The 18,395-nt window shown below is 44.2% G+C and overlaps 1 protein-coding gene across 1 annotated transcript in view; it reads left to right on the forward strand.

Moving 5' to 3' along the window:
* CNTNAP2 (contactin associated protein 2) overlaps nt 1–18,395 on the forward strand; it is a 1,010,375-nt gene that overhangs the window by 943,072 nt on the left and 48,908 nt on the right. The window contains exons 17-20 of the mRNA XM_081881791.1: nt 2,349–2,567; nt 4,370–4,606; nt 10,001–10,246; nt 11,168–11,301. Coding sequence (XP_081737917.1) covers nt 2,349–2,567; nt 4,370–4,606; nt 10,001–10,246; nt 11,168–11,301 — 836 coding nt within the window. The remainder of the gene's footprint in view (nt 1–2,348; nt 2,568–4,369; nt 4,607–10,000; nt 10,247–11,167; nt 11,302–18,395) is intronic.

The following is an 18,395-nucleotide window of genomic DNA, read 5'->3' on the forward strand; positions in this document are numbered from 1 at the left end:
AAAAAGTTCTCATCTGTGCCAATGGGGGCCTCTTTTCTGAGGCTCCTAGCCTTGCAATTGAGGTGAGAGAGTAAAGAAATCACCCCCCCTTCCTGTCTGCTGCCTACCCTGCCAGTAAGATGTGCACTTCCCCATACCTTTAATTGCTGAATAACTAACTAAAGATACATGGTTTGGATTACTGTGATCCACTCTACTTGGGGCTGCCTTTCAAAAGTGCTCAGAAACTTCAACTTGAGCTTTTTTAAAAGCTTGCCTGTGCCCGGGAAACCCCAGGTGTATGGCACCCCTAGGCTCCAAGAGCTTCAGCCAGATTGCTGACGGGGCTAGTTATAGGGAGCAGGTGACTCTTTTGTTAGAACAAGCTTTGCGTGGTTGATTGCAGCCTCTGGGAGCTTGGAAACAGGGCTGGTGGCTTTGCTGGCGGAGAAGGCACAGCAACATGAGGCCTGCCTATCCATGTTTCAAGCCACTGGGGGAAATGAGGGTTTTTTTGCTAGAGCAGAGTGGTCTATCCTGGGACAGAGATGTGGGAGGAGCTTCTAGAGAGAAGGAATATCACCCATTGCAGGAGACAACCCCCTGGAGGAATGTCACACACAGAAGCAGGACTGTCAGGAGACATGCTGTGTCACTGGAGCTGCAAAATCGATTCCATGCTCTCACTTTGGACGCCTAGGAGCCAGGACAGCAGTTGCAGACCTCAGAATACACTAAGGTGGCTGTGGAAGGTACAGTGCACAGAACAATTCCTATGTATTGATGGTAGGTGACCTTTGATAATCTTGGTTGCCCTTCTCAGCACACGTTCCAGCTTGTCAACATCCTTCTAAAACTGTGGTGCCCAGAACTGGACACAGTATTCCAAGTGTGGTCTGACTAAGACAGAATAGAGTGGGACTATGACTTCCCTTGATCTGGATCTGGGCACTATGCTTCTATTGATGCAGCCTAGAAAAGCATTAGCCTTTTTTGCTGCTGCATCACATTGTTGGCTCATGTTAAGCTTGTGGTCCACCAAGACCCCCTAGATCCTTTTCACAGGTGTCCCTCATCTTATATTTGTGCATCTGGTTTCCCTGCTTAAGTGCAGAACCTGACATTTTTCCCTGCTGAAATTCATTTTGTTGGTTTGGGCCCAGTTCTCCAATCTGTTAAGGTCATCTTCAATCCTGGATCCATATTCTGTGGCATTAGCTACCCCTCTCAGTATGGTGTCATCTGCAAATTGGATGAGCATCCCCTCAATTTCTTCATGCAAGTTGTTTATAAGGATGCTGAACAGCAACAGGCCCAGGACAGAACTCTGTGGCACCTCACTTATCATGTTTTCCATGAGGAACCATTAACAAGTACTCTTTGGGTTCAGTCAGTCAAGCAGCTACAAATCCACCTAGCAGTTACCTTGTTCACCCCACATTTTACCAGCTTCTTCGCAAGAATATCACGGGGGACTTTGTCAAAAGCCTTACTGAAATCAAGATACACTATGTCCACAGCATCCCCCAATCCACCAAACTTGGAAGTCCATCAAAAAAAGAAATGAGGTTCATCTGGCATGACTGTTAAATCTTTTATATTTATATATAATTTTAATTCTATAAATGTTTAATTGGTTTTAATGATTCCACCTCTGTGTTCTTAGCTGTTCCAATTTTATCTGTAAACGGAAAGCCAGGGTAAAAAATAAATATGCACTGATAACAATACCTAGCTGGATGCTAATTTATGCAAACACCTAGGACTCTGCTACATTAGTCAAGAAATAGTGTTTTGTATGCGTTATAAACATGTAACACCAGATGGCACCAGAGAGCAAATAAATTCTAAGTGATTTTCCATAGCTTTCCCCCCCCCCCTTTTGTTTAATCTCTGATTTGTTTATAGTTTTTTTTAATCTCTGACTTATTTATAGCATTTTTTCCACCCCTATCTTCACCTTTAAACCTATTTTGGTTTTACAGATCTTCATTGCACATTGCTTCCTCGCACAAGGTTACATCTTCCTCCTTCATTACTTTGTTCTCTTTGTCTTTGAATGTAGCTTGCATCTAGGAGACCCTTTGGCTCTCCCATCATCTCTAGCCATTGGCCATTCTTGAGGCAGTTCAGCCCCCTCTGAAGGGCCCAAAGGTCCCCCTTCTGATTTATAAGACCACTCCATGGTCTTTAAAAAGTGTTTTCTTTATTCTAATTTAGAATTAAATCTCTATTGCAACTTAAATATAACAGTTAATTGTAAAGTATAGTTTCCATGTTGGTTTCAATAGCATTCATGTAAAGCAGAATTTCTTTCTTCCCCCGCCCCCCCAACCCCAAACCAAACACCATTATCGTTTTCTCATCAGCTGCAACAGATGTCTCCTTTTCGTTTGATGTTGGAAATGGCCCTGTGGAGATCCATGTGAGGTCGCCTAGTCCACTCAATGATGACCAGTGGCATTGGGTCACTGCGGAGCGGAATGTCAAGGAGGCCAGCCTGCAGGTGGACCAGCTCCCCAAAGAGACCAGGAAGGCCCCCACGGAAGGACACACCCGCCTGGAGCTCTACAGCCAGCTCTATGTTGGTAAGTGGGTGCTCTGGGCGGCTGAGCTACCAAAGGACTGTTTAGATTAATTTGCTTTTTTTGGTAATCTACTATGAAAAGTCTTAATAACATCTTACGGTTGTTTTTTTTAAAAAAGCCAAAGACCAGAATGACAGTGTTTTCCACCACATGCATTGGGGCCTTGATGTTGTGAGACAGCCCAATGGTTGCCACAGAGGTCAGACGCCTTGGCCTGAATGCTGGGAAGGGGCTCTCCAGCATCATCTCCAAGACCACCTCCGTCAGCTCACTGAGTGGTGGGATGGGCTGAACATCAGCAGCATTTAGTTCTGTCTCTCAGCTTCAACTCTGGAAATAAACCTTCAAATCCAGTCCCAGATTGGACTGTAGTCCTGATGAGAGAGATTGTATTTTTATGGGCAATGGCAACGCGCGCGCACACACACACACACACACCCTGCGGTCTGTGCTGGTGCTGCATCCAGAACTCTGGGGTGCCGAAAATGAAGGGGGTCGCCTGGTAAATGGGTGCACTGAATGGACGAAGAGGCTGGGGGGGTGCAGTGGCAGTTGCTTTTAGGAAGCAGGAAAATAAGGAAGGGCTGGTTAAGGTATTAGTTGGTAATGTTGGTAAATGAGTGTTTTTAATTTATCTTTAATTGATTTATTGAGCCAAATTGATTTACTTGGCCTAATTTCCAGATGTTCAAAGATGATGCATGCTTTGTTCCCACTTAACAAAAGAAAGGCTCTTAGGGCCTCTAGGTCTATCTTGGCCTGCAAAACTGTGAAGCTGGAACATTTTGAAAGTCAATGGGGAAACCGAACTCCCTGTTTCCTCATATTAGAGTTGTATCTTGTATTTGCATCTTCTTTTATTGTCTGAAAATTGTTTCTTTTTTACATTTTATCCATTTTGTTCAATAAAGGTTTGAAGGTTTAATATTACCAAAACACTTTAATAACCGTTGACAGTAGCAGCCTGAGCTCAGGACTACAGTGGTACCTCAGGTTACATACGCTTCAGGTTCCATACGCTTCAGGTTACAGACTCCGCTAACCCAGAAATAGTGCTTCAGGTTAAGAACTTTGCTTCAGGATGAGAACAGAAATCGTGCTCCGGCGGCATGGCAGCAGCAGGAGGCCCCATTAGCTAAAGTGGTGCTTCAGGTTAAGAACAGTTTCAGGTTAAGTACGGACCTCCGGAACGAATTAAGTACTTAACCTGAGGTACCACTGTATTTGGATTACTAGTAGCCATATAACTGGGGGTAAAAAAACAGTGCCACTCCTATCACAGGAAGCTTGAAATTGGTTTGGCTAAGTCTCTGTTAGGGCTGGACTCTAAATTCATTTGCACAAGAATGGCGCTTATCTTAATTGCATGTCTCCTACTTTCAGAATGATTAGCAGTAAAGAGCAATTGATCGTAATGTTGACTGGTTCAGGAGATAGTTGTAACTCATTCTGGGCATCCACTTGCTTAGGAAGCTGTCAGTGCTGGGAGTCAGTGTGCCTTCCCATGCTTACAACCAGTTTCACAGAAGGGCTCCTTGTGAATGAATGTAAGGGGGCCAGACCTAGTTTCCCTTACCCCCAACCCCCCCTCCCACAACCCAGTTTCCAGGCAAGGCCTTCTGGTAGAGTCGCCAGTCCCTCCACACACCTCTCTCCTCAGAGGTCTGCCCATGGAGGGGCGGGGACCTGTGGAAACAATCCCTGGCTCTTCTCTTTTTGACCCTCCTGTGCAATATGTGAAAGCGGTTATTCGCCATCTAGAAGGAGCATCTTTCGACTGAGCATTTTCCATTCTTGCCCAGGTGCCGCAGGAGGACAGAAGGGGTTTCTGGGCTGCATTCGCTCTTTAAGAATGAACGGTTTGACTCTGGATTTAGAAGAGAGAGCCAAAGTCACCCCTGGTGTGAAACCTGGGTGCTCAGGCCATTGCACCAGCTTTGGGATGTACTGCAAGAATGGTGGCAAATGTGTTGAAAAATACCATGGCTACTCCTGTGATTGCTCTGGGACAGCGTACGACGGTCCATACTGCAAAAAAGGTAACATTTTACATAGGATCATGGCACCATTTCCGAGTGTAGCACATGGACATTGTGGATCATAGTTTGTTAGACAAAAAATACCTCCCCATCACAGACTGGAGCCAGCTGAATGTGTACAAGCCGGAAGGGGCGTAAAGCAGGTTTCTCCAGATGTCTGGATTCATACATATGCGCCAACTTACAGAGCAGATGGGGGGGGTGCCCCGTGTGTGTGTGATGTCACACGTACATGCTGAGCATCCCAAGAGCTGGCTTCTCCTCCCTTCTGCAGCTCCTGTCGATCTTGCGCCCAGCAGCCGGCCATGAAAGCCGTGACTCTGCGCTTGGCCCCCTGAATATTGAGCCAATTAATGAGGCAGGGCCCCCAGAGAGCTCAGCCCCCCTCCAGTGGTGCCCCTGGATTCATCTATACCTTCCAGCAGTGCTAGGGGAGAATCAAGAACTTGCGGAGAGATGTGGGGGGCATCAAGTGAGCAGCAGAGGAGGCGGGAGAGAGGGCGGAGGAGGCGGGAGTGGGAGGCAGAGGCGGGCAGGATGCTGCTCTCGGGCGCTGTGAGAATGCACCTTCAGTTGTTGGACTATTGATGTGTCTTGCTCTAAGGGATGGTAAATAATTGCAGTAACAATCAAGTTGTTACGACATTTTCTTTTTTCTCAGTAAAATAATGCAGGGAAGCTCCCCTCCACTTCCTACTCATTTCTCTGCCTAGTCTAGCCAGAAACTCGCAGCAGAGGTCTAGCTGACAAATAAAAAGAAAAGAAAATGAGAGAAAAAAGAAAGAAACAGAGGAGGAAGGATCACATGCATTATTAGCCTAATAAAGGGTAAAGTGTATTATACTAATTCGGTCCTTATCTTCTAATGCTGTGTCCTTATGTGCTCCTCCATATTCTCTCCAATACTATTTCTACATGTGCATGAGGAATAATGTTTTAGGTCTAAACAATTGTATTCGCTCATTGGGCTGCAATGTGACTTCTCATTATTAGCATGTCCCCATTTATGTCTTTCTGCCACATTACATACATTTATTTATAAAACTGAGAGATTGGTAACCTTGACTAGACGCAAAATAGTACAGAGCAATTCCCACCCTCTCTCTTCCTCTCCCAGCCCTTCGGGGGATAGAATAGCAGCTGCTACACTCCCTTATAGTGTAGTTTTTCTACTCTGTGTAAAAGTGAGAAATATGCTGATATTGTGTTTCCAAAGATCTGAATTTATTGCATGGTTTGATGCCCAAAATAAGTACAGCAGGCTGGACAAAAATGACTTTGTCAGATTCAATTTGTCAAAACTGATTGCTGCAATCTAAAAATTAGAATCATAGAATCATAGAGTTGGAAGAGACCACAAGGGCCATCGAGTCCAACCCCCTGCCAAGCAGGAAACACCATCAGAGTACTCCTGACATATGGTCGTCAAGCCTCTGCTTAAAGACCTCCAAAGAAGGAGACTCCACCACACTCCTTGGCAGCAAATTCCACTGTCGAACAGCTCTCACTGTCAGGAAGTTCCTCCTAATGTTTAGGTGGAATCTTTTTTCTTGTAGTTTGGAACCATTGCTCCGTGTCCGCTTCTCTGGAGCAGCAGAAAACAACCTTTCTCCCTCCTCTATGTGACATCCTTTTATATATTTGAACATGGCTATCATATCACCCCTTAACCTCCTCTTCTCCAGGCTAAACATGCCCAGCTCCCTTAGTTTTAGAAGTGGGGCCTTTTAGTGAGGTCAAACTGTAGAGAGGCACTTTCAGAGATTATGGGAAAGTGAGAACCCTAAAGAAGGGAGAGCAATAATTTGTGGATAATTTAAGAAAACAGAGAGGAGCAGACCCCCCCCCCAAAAAAAGTTCTTCTCACTCACAGGGAAATGTTGGAGCACCTGCTTCCTAAGGGACCCTGTGGCACATCTTAGAGATGACTCTGAGTGGACTAGAACATATAAAGCAAAAGTGCTGAGATCTGATTTGCAAAGCAGACTAGGGGCCCGTTCAGTCCAGACTTGAGACAGGGCAGTCATGTGTCCTAAATTTAGAGAGGACCCTCCTCTGTTTTAAGCACTGTCCAGTCCAGTTCAGTTTAAAAATAAGGAAGTCCAAGAAGGGGGAGCAGGGCTCTTGAAATTGTCCAGCAATAGTCCCCACCTGGGCAGCAGACACAGGTCACCTGGTCAGAGTCTTCCCCACTATGGCGAGCTACATGAGATTTCTTTAAACTATAGCAATTGTTTCTAAATTTGAATCTATACATATTAATTAGGGTGTGCAAATGTTGTGCATGTCGTTGTCCTCTCTTTTGGCAAAGCATTCCTATTTTTGAGGGGTGCATAAGTGGTCACCCTCGGGGGAGGAGCAGGAACATGCCTGCCCAGCCAGTCTTTCCCACCTCCAGACCATCCAGACACCAGCACATTGTGTGTCATATTTGCATAGGGGTCAATACCTGAAGTCCAGCATGTATTGGCCCAATGGCACATTCATTAACTCACTGAAAACCCAGGAGGTTACTCCATGGTTTGGGCCTATGGACGTCACAGGCGTTCGCTAACTCTGATGTCTGAAATGCAGCCCTCTGGCAGGCTCCAAGGAGGAAGACGTGTGCCTTGTGGGTGCCATAGGCAAGAACATGGCTTTACATGCACAGAGCCTCGTTCAGTCTGGCTGGGAGACAAGAAACTGCACATATTTCAGTAGTGAAAATAGATCCTTCTTTATCTTACACAACAGTGACTTTCGATTTCAATGCATTTACAGGACCGGTAAATAGGAATGATACAAAAGAATCTAAGCAAATAAATGCTGCTGGCACTGAGGACCAGCCTAGATTGGTTTATAACTAGCAAGCACTTCTCAGGGTGAGCGTGGGCCACACACTATGGGAATATTTTTATTGATGAAATTCATGCTTGGAATTCCTGATTGATGGCTGCTGTGAAATTGCACCGCTCCCCGTCTTTGGAGGGCCCGATCTTGCGTATGAGTGACACTTCAGGTGCCGGAGATTTGCAGCAGCTGGCCAAGGACATAGCTGTCAAAATGGAGTTTGACATTTCTTTCTATTAGGAGCTTTTTCGGGTGGGGGGAGTGTAATCAGCTGCAATTGTTCTTTCACTGATCTGAGAAATTGTTATGAGGAGCGGCTGAAATGAGTCTGCAGTCCCAGAGATTGCTTTGCTGACCTCATTTTGCTCTTAGTTTACGTATGTTTCCCCTTCTTTGTGGAAGCCGCCCAGCAGCACTTAATGGCATTTCTGAGGGCTGAACCAGTTTGTATTCATTTTGGCATTCTTATTAGCTTGCTGCCTAAGCAGAGGGGCTGGGGGACATATCCTGAAATTAATGGGCTTGTTTTTATATAGGAACGGACTCTCTGAGGTGAGGAAGATATCCCTCTCCATCTTCACATAAGAGACGAGAGAGGATTTGGCCACTGGGCAAAAGAGCAGGGGAAAGCGTTTGACTGCAGCAGCTTTTGCAGAGCTCCCCTCCTCACAGCTTTCATGCTCTCGCTGGCTCTTTGGGCTCCACTGTGCTCTGGGCATCTCAGTTATGATGGCCTTGGCAGTGTAAACTGCCTTGAAGAATTGATAGAAAGGGGAGCTATAAATTGTGTTTCAGCACAATTCTAGCTGTGTCTTACTCAGAAGCAAGTCTTGTGGGGTTAGGACTGCAGCCATCCTTAGCAACTCCTGAGCAGAAAAGTGTTGTTGTTGTTGTTGTTGCTGCTGCTGCTCCTGGTCCCGCTTGCAGGTTTCCCACCGGAACCTGCTTGGCCGCTGTGACTAGATAGGCCTTCGGTCGCATCCAGCGGGGCTCTTAGGAGCAGATAAAGAAAAGACCAGGTGTCTATCATCAAAATTCATCCTAATCCAAATAGGACCCTGTTGCAAGACTCCTTTGCCTCGCTTCTAGATGAATAGGAGTATAATTTTGCCATTTTTGTATGTCCCGAAATTGCAATGAAAATATATGGAAACCTAAGAGTTGCTTACAAATGCTGGAAAAGTCTACATTTTGTAATGGTCCTGGAAGAAAGAATATTTGCACCTTGTGCTAAGATATAGGCTGCTTAATTAATGTCCAGCATCGCTATCCAAAACCATCATCACTTTTTATAAAACTCCCCAAACCATTGAAAAAAGTGTCATAATTCACATGGATATAACAGGAAGAAGTGCATCAGCAGCATCTCCTTTCACTGCCCAACAACAAGAACTGGAGGTTTATAATGAGATGGGATCAAGAACTAAACTGAATAGGAGAGAAAGGGAGTTATAGAATTAGCCAGGAAAAGACTTGGAAGTGCATCAAGTGATAGGAATGACTTCTCTTGAGGGCAGCCCACGTGGTCTGCCTGGTAAAGCAGAGCCCGCATGTAAGTCAGGAGGGTGCGCTGCGTGTGTGTCGGGATCGCGGCTGGACTTCGGGGTCATCATGACACTCAGAGCCAATCTACACATTCGGAATGACCCTGGGGGGCTGTGCAGCTTTAGGGGCGACAGCTGCAGGCCGAGATTTTTGAAACCTACAAGTCCCCCACACTTTTAAAGGTTTTGATGATTAATTGATTAACTGGTTAAAAGGTAGACATTTGATTACAGAAATACCCACCACAGATTGATAGCCCCAGGGAATACCTCACTCCAACACATGAACCCAAACTTTTTTATTGATGCCCTTACTCATTTCAAGCAGTTGCCTAAGACCTCTTCACACAACCCTGGAGTCTTCTATCATGGCCTCTGAAAAAGCACTTGAAACGTCTGTGGATGGAAGCAGTCATCTGCATGCCAGTCATGCCCTTAGAAGCGCCATTTTGTGGGCAAAATGCTGTTGAACCATAAAGTGGGTCAAACCCAAAGTAGTGTGGCTCACGGTTGGTAGTGTCCGCATGTAAGTTTGAGATTTTCATTATCAAGCAAAAGGGATGAAATTGGATCTAACAAAAAAGGAAGGTGTAAAATGGAATTGCTTTTCATGTTAGTATTTTGGAGGAGATTTATGGTCGAATGACAGCTATAAATCTATCACAGAGAGCTCTGAAAAGAAAGGATGGACTGTTGTTTTATGTGATTGCACCAGGGACACTTCTAAACACATTACGGTAATTCATTTTTTGAGAAAGCAACAAAGTGCAATACTTGCTAGTGTTAGATTTAACAAAGTCTTGTGAAATTGCTTCATTAAAATCGTTTCCAGGTGTTGCCCCATTCTCAGCAGTTTCTTTACTGGGCATTTGCCTGCCCATCCATCACATCTGTCCAGACTGGCCCATTGTTCTAGTAAATTGAGAGATGAGCTGATGATAAGATTACGATAATTATAGTGTGTGTCCATCCAAATATGTCATAGTACTGTAACTTCCTTTTTCTCTTTCCCCTTCTCCAGACGTGGGCGCTTTTTTTGAAGAGGGAATGTGGCTCCGGTATAATTTTTCATCTGTGGGGAATAACGTGAAGGACTTAGGTAGCAGAACTCTCTTGAGCTCAAAGGAAACAGAGAACGTTGTGTCAGACCAGAGCCTGAAGAAAGAAGAGCTGAGCTTTAGCTTCAGCACTAACAAAGCCCCCTGTATCCTCCTGTATGTCAGTTCTTACTCCCAGGACTACATGGCTGTGCTGGTGAATCCCTCCGGTAAGTGCTTTGTCACTGCTCTCCTTATGTGAAAATTCCTCTCCTTATGTGTTTATTATACTGTTACAAAAGTTGGGTGCTTGCTCCTCTCTCTGCTGAGCAGCAGCAAAAACCCATGGGGTTCCAGGCACTCACCCAGGGTGACAGTGTCCCTTTGGAGAATTGAGACAAAACGGAGACTGTCGTAGCTTTAAGAAACAGGGTGTGTCAGTCTGCATGGGGGGAGTCCAGACCTTGCAGCATGTTCATCTCAAGAGGGGCTTGACCTGCACAGCTGTGCAACCATAGAGTCCAAGGCATCTCACCCAGCCAGCCTTCAGCCAGCCTGCCCAATATGGATCCCAGTCTTTCTTCTCCCCTTTCTTCTTCCCAGAACACACTTTGCTTTAAAGACTCAGATTGTGAGTTCTGTACTATTTGCAGTCATAATCCTTGCCAGTTTGGGGATAGCAGAGAGTTGTAGCTGCTTTGTTGTTGAGATGTCGGCCCCATCATCTTACCTACAACTCCCCTTGTACCGTGTGCAAGTTCTGCTTTGTCACACGGGAACAAAATTGGGAAACCATGGCTGAGAACAGTGCTGTGGCAAACCTGAGCTTGCTTCTGTGGAATGTGTGAAATGGCCTTCGGCCCTCAAATCATTACAATCGCACATTGCCCTGGACCCAGAAACATCATAAAGAGGTCACTGAAATGTCACTAAAAGGGTAGAATGGGGGTGGGGTAGGGTGGAACGGGGTATTTGCAGGGTTTTTCAGTGGGTTTCAATTATACGTGATTTCACCGACATGTGTTGTGCCTCAGAACATAACCCCCACATCACAATGACAGGATGTAAAAACTAAAAAGTTGCAATTTTTATAGAAAAAGTTCTAGAAAACAGATAACAATAACTGAATAGTTGAATGTTATTTTCTGTAGGAAACTTGCAGATTCGATACAACCTTGGAAGCACTAAAGAGCCGTATAATATTAATGTAGAGCACAGGAACGTGTCAAATGGACAACCACACAGCGTTAACATAACACGGCAAGGAAGGTTTATCAGTCTCCAGGTAAATGTGCTGTTATGGGGTCATTGATAACATTAATGGTAAGAATGTGGAATTTGCAAATGGAATACAGGCAGAAAGTGGAGGAATCTAAGCCAGCCAGGCATCAAACACAGATGGGATGCTCATTCCTCCTTTGGTCAGAGAGAGAAAGGGGGTTGAACAGTGTTTCCCAAAGTGGGCGATGCTGCCCCCTGGGGGTGTTGGAATGATCCTGGGGGGCGGTAGCAGTCTAGGCTAGGGTGCAATTGGGGGGCGGCATTGAATAAAAATAAAGGGGTGGGGGAAGCATAAAGAAAGAAGAGAAGAACATTATTGAAAACTGTACATGTTTCATCTGTTGTGTAATGATGCTTACCATCCGGTTGGGCACCATTGTGGGACAGTGACAGCGCTTCCCCTGGAGGTGAGGGGTTTTCCCAGGCTTGAGGAAACCCTTTTTGCAGCTTGCCTGCCTCTTTGGGCAATGGCAGGTGGGCTGTGGCACCGGCCCCTCCCTTAGGGCGGATCAGACTGTTTGTTTGCTTAAAGAAGGGAGATTTCCACGGGGGCACTGAGTAGGTTTTTTTCTTGAAAAGGGGGCAGTAGGCAGTATTTGACTCCAATCAAATAGTTGGCAAAGGCTTTTGTAGGAGTTGACCTACATTTATAATTACATCATGATGAATGAATATTAAAGACAGAAAAGCCTTGCAGAAACCTAGGAGTGCAGATGCACACACTTTGCTTAGAAACAGAACTTTTGTTTAGGACATGGGACTATAACTGTAACCTTTTTTAAAAAAGACTTTAGTTGTTGTTTTGCACTTCCTGTATAGTGTTCTGTTTTATTTGCTTGGTTTTATTTAATTTTTAATTGTCCCTGAGCTTTTCTGTTGTCAAGCAAGGACTAGAACTGTTCAGCCTCATGAATGTTAGAATCATAGAATCATAGAGTTGGAAGAGACCACAAGGGCCATCGAGTCCAACCCCCTGCCAAGCAGGAAACACCATCAGAGCACTCCTGACATATGGTTGTCAAGCCTCTGCTTAAAGACCTCCAAAGAAGGAGACTCCACCACACTCCTTGGCAGCAAATTCCACTGTCGAACAGCTCTTACTGTCAGGAAGTTCTTCCTAATGTTTAGGTGGAATCTTCTTTCTTGTAGTTTGGAGCCATTGCTCCGTGTCCGCTTCTCTGGAGCAGCAGAAAACAACCTTTCTCCCTCCTCTATGTTAGTCTTCAGTATTTGGCATGAAGGGAGAAGATCTGTGCAGGGAGAGAGACCTGGCCGTTGGTTGTGCTTGTCTGGCCTCCCTAGGCTGCTGAGTTCCCCTCTAAGTTCTGAACAACTGGGAGCCCTTCTTTTCTCTCCCCTTCCAGCAAGATCGGACTCTGAGAGAAGGGGTTTCTCCCTCCTCCCTTTTCAGCACTGAGTTCCAGGCGTGCCCCAGAGATCCCTGGTGCATCCAATTTTTCTCCTGAACCTGGTGCAAAGAAGTCTCACCCCCTTTCCTGATCAGAGGGAACCATTCTGCTTAGTACTGAGCTGGCGCTCAAACTCAGCAGGATCACTCTGCCTTCATAGGGGCTGATGCGAAGAAGGAGCAATCCTGCTTTCTTTTTTTTAAAAAAAAGACTGTACTTGAATATATATTCATTGGCTGATTGCTTTTCTTACTAATAATTGTGATTTTACTAAAACAAAATATTCTTTTGCAACTTACACATCTTCAAAATATATTCCTTTTGTCCTTCACCTTTTGATGAAGGATGGTACATTGTAAGCCTGTGGACAAGGTTTGCCTTATATTTTAATATCTGTATAGCACTTAGAAAGTTTTAAGTACAATACAAGTATTGTTATCAATGCAGAAACTCCAAGTGTTTTCCAGGGACAGTCCAGGATTTCCAGAAGCTGTCCCAGTTTCTGATTTGATCCCAGAATATCCCGCTTTTCCTTAGGACGCCCCTATTTCCATCAGTGAAATTTTGGAGGGTCTGCAGTTATGTGACCCCCGAGCCAAGGAGATAAGTGACTCTACAACCTTTCAATCCTGCCCACCTATCAGTCCGAAAGCACGGCAAAGTACAAGTAGATAAATAGGTACAGCTCCGGCAGGAAGGTAAACGGCGATTCGGTGTGCTGCTCTGGTTCACCAGAAGCGGCTTTGTCATGCTGGCCACATGACCCGGAAGTTGTCTGCGGACAAACGCCAGCACCCTCAGCCAACAAAGCAAGATGAGTGCCGCAACCCCAGAGTCATCTGCGACTCGACCTAATGGTCAGGGCTACCTTGACCTTGACAACCTTTAGAAGGCAGCCCTGGATATTTTATTATGTTTTTATATATGTTGGAAGCTGACTGGGCAAGCCAGTCAGGTGGGTGGGGTGGGAAGAAGAAGAAGAAGAAGAAGAAGAAGAAGAAGAAGAAGAAGAAGAAGAAGAAGTCCCTATTTTCATCGGAGAAATGTTGGAGCGTCTTTTTACCACAACAAGATATTTCAACTCTTAATGTCTCACTCCCTGATAACCACTAGATGGCAGCACATCATAACTTTTTGAAAGGCTCTTCTCCTGTTTTCCTTATTCCCACATATTATATTATTATTGGTAGCTAGTTATCAGTAATTAGTCAGCCATTATTAGTTTCTGGACACCCACAATACCTATTTGAGGATAAAGAATCACCATTTGTGTTAAGTTGTGGATGAACATATCAGACGGCACAGCGATTCTTCAAACAGCTCTTGTTTATTCACAGGCCAGAACAGAACTGAGCTGAAGAGTTCAGCCAGCCTGCTTATATAGAGCTCCACTAGAACACAACTGTAACACTTTCTGTAACAATCCAATCACTGAACATCACTTTCAATCCCTTATTTGCATATGTGGACCTGAGTGAAAACTACACAGTATCCCCCTGCTGGCTCAGGGTGAGAACTTCAGTACATAACAATGTGTGCCCCACATTCCCGGGGTATTTGAATGTGGGTATGCATGCACACGAAAGCTCATACCTAGAACTAACTTAGTTGGTCTTTAAGGTGCTACTGGAAGGAATTTTTTTATTTTGTTTTGACTCTGGCAGACCAACACGGCTACCTATCTGCAACCACATTCCCGGGGTATTTGAGTGTAAAGGGCATTTCTCACTGAGGCACCAAATTATTGGATTCATGATATAGATATTAATCATGGAGGGCGGCATGCTGCAATGCGTTCAGGGATACTTGCGAAGGAACATACACTTGCCAAAAGATACCTGCTCTCTAGTAAAAGGAAGTTGCCAGAACTTTTTCTGGAAAAAAGAAAGTGCACCCTCTTTGAATTCTGTGGTTTTACATATGAATAACGATCATCTGTTCCTGAGCAGGCCTTAGAATTAGGTAAATAAAACCTCATGAACAACAGCACATGATATATTGAACTGTGTCATGATTTATTTAGCAGAAATAAAGCCATGTGTGAAAAACTAAGTGCACCTTATGATTCAATAGCTTGTAGAACCACCTTTAGCAGTAATAACATGAAGGAATAGTTTTGTGTAGGACTTTATGCATCTCTCACATCATTGTGGAGGAATTTTGGCCCATTCTTCTTTACAGCATTGCTTCGGTTCATTATGCACAGCTCTCTTAAGGTCCCGTACAGCATTTCCGTTGGGTTGAGGACTGGACTTTGACTGGGCCATTGCAACCCCTTGCTTCTTTTCTGTTGTAAATTTGCTGGTGTGCTTGGGATCCTTTTTAAAATAATAATAATAATAATATTTATTCAAATTTTAAAGATTACAAAAAGAGAAAAGAGAAAAGAGAAAAATAAAAAAGACAGAAAAAATACAAACAATTAAAAAAAGAACAGATCAAACCTTTACATAGCTTTCTTTCCTTTGCTTATTTCCTTGACCTCCTCACACCTCCCATTTTTGTATTCTAATTCAATTTGTTATTTCAGCAAATCCTTCCAACCTTGTTTTTATCTTAATAATTTGTCTTAATATACTATAATTTTACATTCTTTCTTTCACCAATTCATTTTTACTTAATCCTTTATGTCATTTCTACTAAAACCACATAATTTTCTTTTCCCAACATCTTTCTAACAATCCTTAATTTTACAATATTTCTGAAGATAAACTTTAATTTTTTTCCAATCTTCTTCCACCGACTTCTTGGGATCCTTGACCTGTGGCATGACCCAGTTTCGGCGAAGCCTCAGCTTTCGGGCAGATGGCCTCACATTAGAATACTTTGGTGTACAGAGGAGTTCTTGTCGGCTCAATGACTGCAAGGTTCCCAGGCGCCCTGTGGCTGCAAAACAAGCCCAAATCATCACCACCATGCTTGACAGTTGGCATAGGTTTGGTTTTTGCCAAATGTGGTGCTGTGCATTATAGCCAAACATCTCCACTTTGGTCTCATCTGTCCAAAGAACATTGCTCCAGAAGTCTTGTGTTTTGTTCAGATGCAACTTTGCAAACCAAAGCTGTGCTGCCATGTTCTTTTTCAGAGAGATGAGGCTTTCTCCTGGAAACCCTTCCAAACAAACCATACTTGTTTTATCTTTTTCTAATTGTACTGTCATGAAACTTAACATTTAATATGCTAACTGAGGCCTGAGGAGTCTGAGATGTAACTCTTGGGTTTCCTGCAATTTATCTAAATGTTGCACAGTCTGACCTCGGGGTGAATTTGCTGAGAGGTCCACTCCTGAGAAGATTGACAACTGTCTTAAATGTTTTCCACTTTTAAATAACACTGGTCAACAACAAATTTGTTGTCTGCGTTTTTTCAGTTGATTTAGGACAAATCTGATGCGCTGAATCCAAAAATCACATTGGTTTTGCTAAATCAGGTCAAGTTTTTGAGCTATGGCCACATGTCATTTTTTTACGTTTTTGTTCACATGTACGCTTGTGTGGAGCATTTTAGAAGAAGTTGGTGGGGGTAAAATGCCATGTTGAATAATTGTTTTGATTGGAAATGATTATTTTAATGACAAGAAGTATTCAGGTCCGATAGTTCTGGGTGATTATGTCGAAAAGGGATCAGTTTGAAGTCATAAAACCTCGAAATCTTCCATAAATTGGTGCGGCAAAGCATAAAGTTGGGGATCAAAACTAAGTTAATGGGGCAACAGCCCCCTGAAGTGTATAGGAAACTCCACCCGCGCATGTGCCAACTTATGACTAATTTGAAGGAAAAACCTCCTCTCTGACAGTGCTCACATCAGCTTCATCCGCAACAGGCATCAAGAGTACCTCCGTTTTTTCTCGGAAGAGAAGGACTTGGTGTACTGTGCAGATATTGCGCAGCTTCTGCTCAAGCTTGGAGTGCCACAGTACGAACCCAAAGATTGGAGACTGTTCATTGACGGCAGCAAGCGATCACTGAAATGTGTTCTGCTACACAACAGCAACCAGTTTGCCTGTATACCCCTGGCTTCCTCGAGTACACTGAAGGAGAACTATGAAGCGGTGAAGTATGTGCTGGAGAAAATTGGTTATGATCAGCATAAGTGGTTTATTTGTGTTGACCTGAAGATGGTGAACTTTTTGTTGGGACAACAGTCTGGCTTCACCAAGTACCCATGTTTTCTGTGCGTGTGGGATAGTAGGGACCGTGCTCAGCATTACACGAAGAAGGACTGGCCTGTGTGGGATGAATTGGTGCCTTGCAAAGAAAGGAACGTCATCAACGACCCTCTGGTGGACAGAGACAGAATACTCTTCCCACCGCTGCACATCAAGCTCGGCTTAATCAAGCAGTTCACCAAGGCTCTGGACAAGGATGGTGACTGCTTCACTTACTTGTGCCAGGCTTTTCCAGGATTGACCATGGAGAAGTTGAAAGCTGGCATCTTTGACGGTCCTCAGATCCGTCAGCTCATCAGAGATCCAGAGTTCGTAAACGCAATGAACGAAGTGGAACTGGAAGTGTGGAAGGCATTTGTTCTGGTAGTGAAGAACTTTCTTGGCAACAATAAGGCCAGAAACTACGCAGAACTTGTCAACAACATGCTGACTGCTTTCAGAAACCTGGGCTGCAACATGAGCGTCAAGATGCACTACCTATTTTCACATATGGACCGGTTTCCTGAGAACCTGGGTTCAATGAGTGACGAGCAGGGGGAGAGATTCCATCAGGACATGAAAGAGATGGAGACCAGGTATCAGGGTCGCTGGGATGCAGTCATGATGGCTGACTACTGTTGGACTCTGAATAGAGACCTCCCTGCCGCTGAGCATTCCAGGAGTTCCATGAAATGGAAGTTCAAGCCCTGAAGTTTGAAAAATGGTGAAGCAACATGCAATTTACGTGTACAATTTATCAATGCCCACCATTCAGTTTACAGTAAACCTGACCTGATGGAGAGAAACGGATGCCATTTCCTAATTCAGCAGTGCAAAAATACCCTAAATCAGTTGTAGAAATCTAGACAGCATTCGAAAAGTAAAAAAATTGTTCCCCAGTGAATCTTTCTCACTGAATGATGGACATAAAATTGGTTGGAGATGGCCTTAGAACCCCTTCCCAGTTTCATGGGCAGCAGCACTTGCTTCTCTAAGAACCCTGTGTTGTCTTTCTTCTTTGGCATTGTGTTAAAACACATCTGAATGCTCCAGACCAGCAAACTGCCAAAGCTTTGGCTCTTATAGAGGTGGGCACACTTGCTGATGATCAATTAAGCAAGGGCATTTGATTAGCAGCCCCTGCCTGCTACTTAGCCTCTTAATTCCTATGGAAGCAGTAAAAGTGTACTTAGTTTTTCACACACAATTTCTCCATTTTGGCTTTATTTCTGCTAAATAAATCATGAGACAGTGTAATATGTTGTGTGTTGTTGTTCATCTGAGGTTGTGTTACCTAATTTTAAGACCTGCTAAGGAACAGATGATTGTTCTTATGTCTTCATATGTAAAACCACATAATTCAAAGAGGGGGCACTTTCTTCTTCCTGTTACTGTATATATCTATATCTCCCGCTGGCTGGTGCTATGAAGTACGAATTCTTTTAAATCTAGTAGATATTTTCCCATTTATAAGAACACATCCCTGACCAGCAGCATCTCTTACTATAGGTTGCCCTACACCATGGGATACGAATAGTAAT

Source organism: Podarcis erhardii (genome assembly GCF_964252035.2).
Source record: "Podarcis erhardii genome assembly, chromosome: 12".
In the NCBI taxonomy this organism is placed as follows: Eukaryota; Metazoa; Chordata; class Lepidosauria; order Squamata; family Lacertidae; genus Podarcis; species Podarcis erhardii.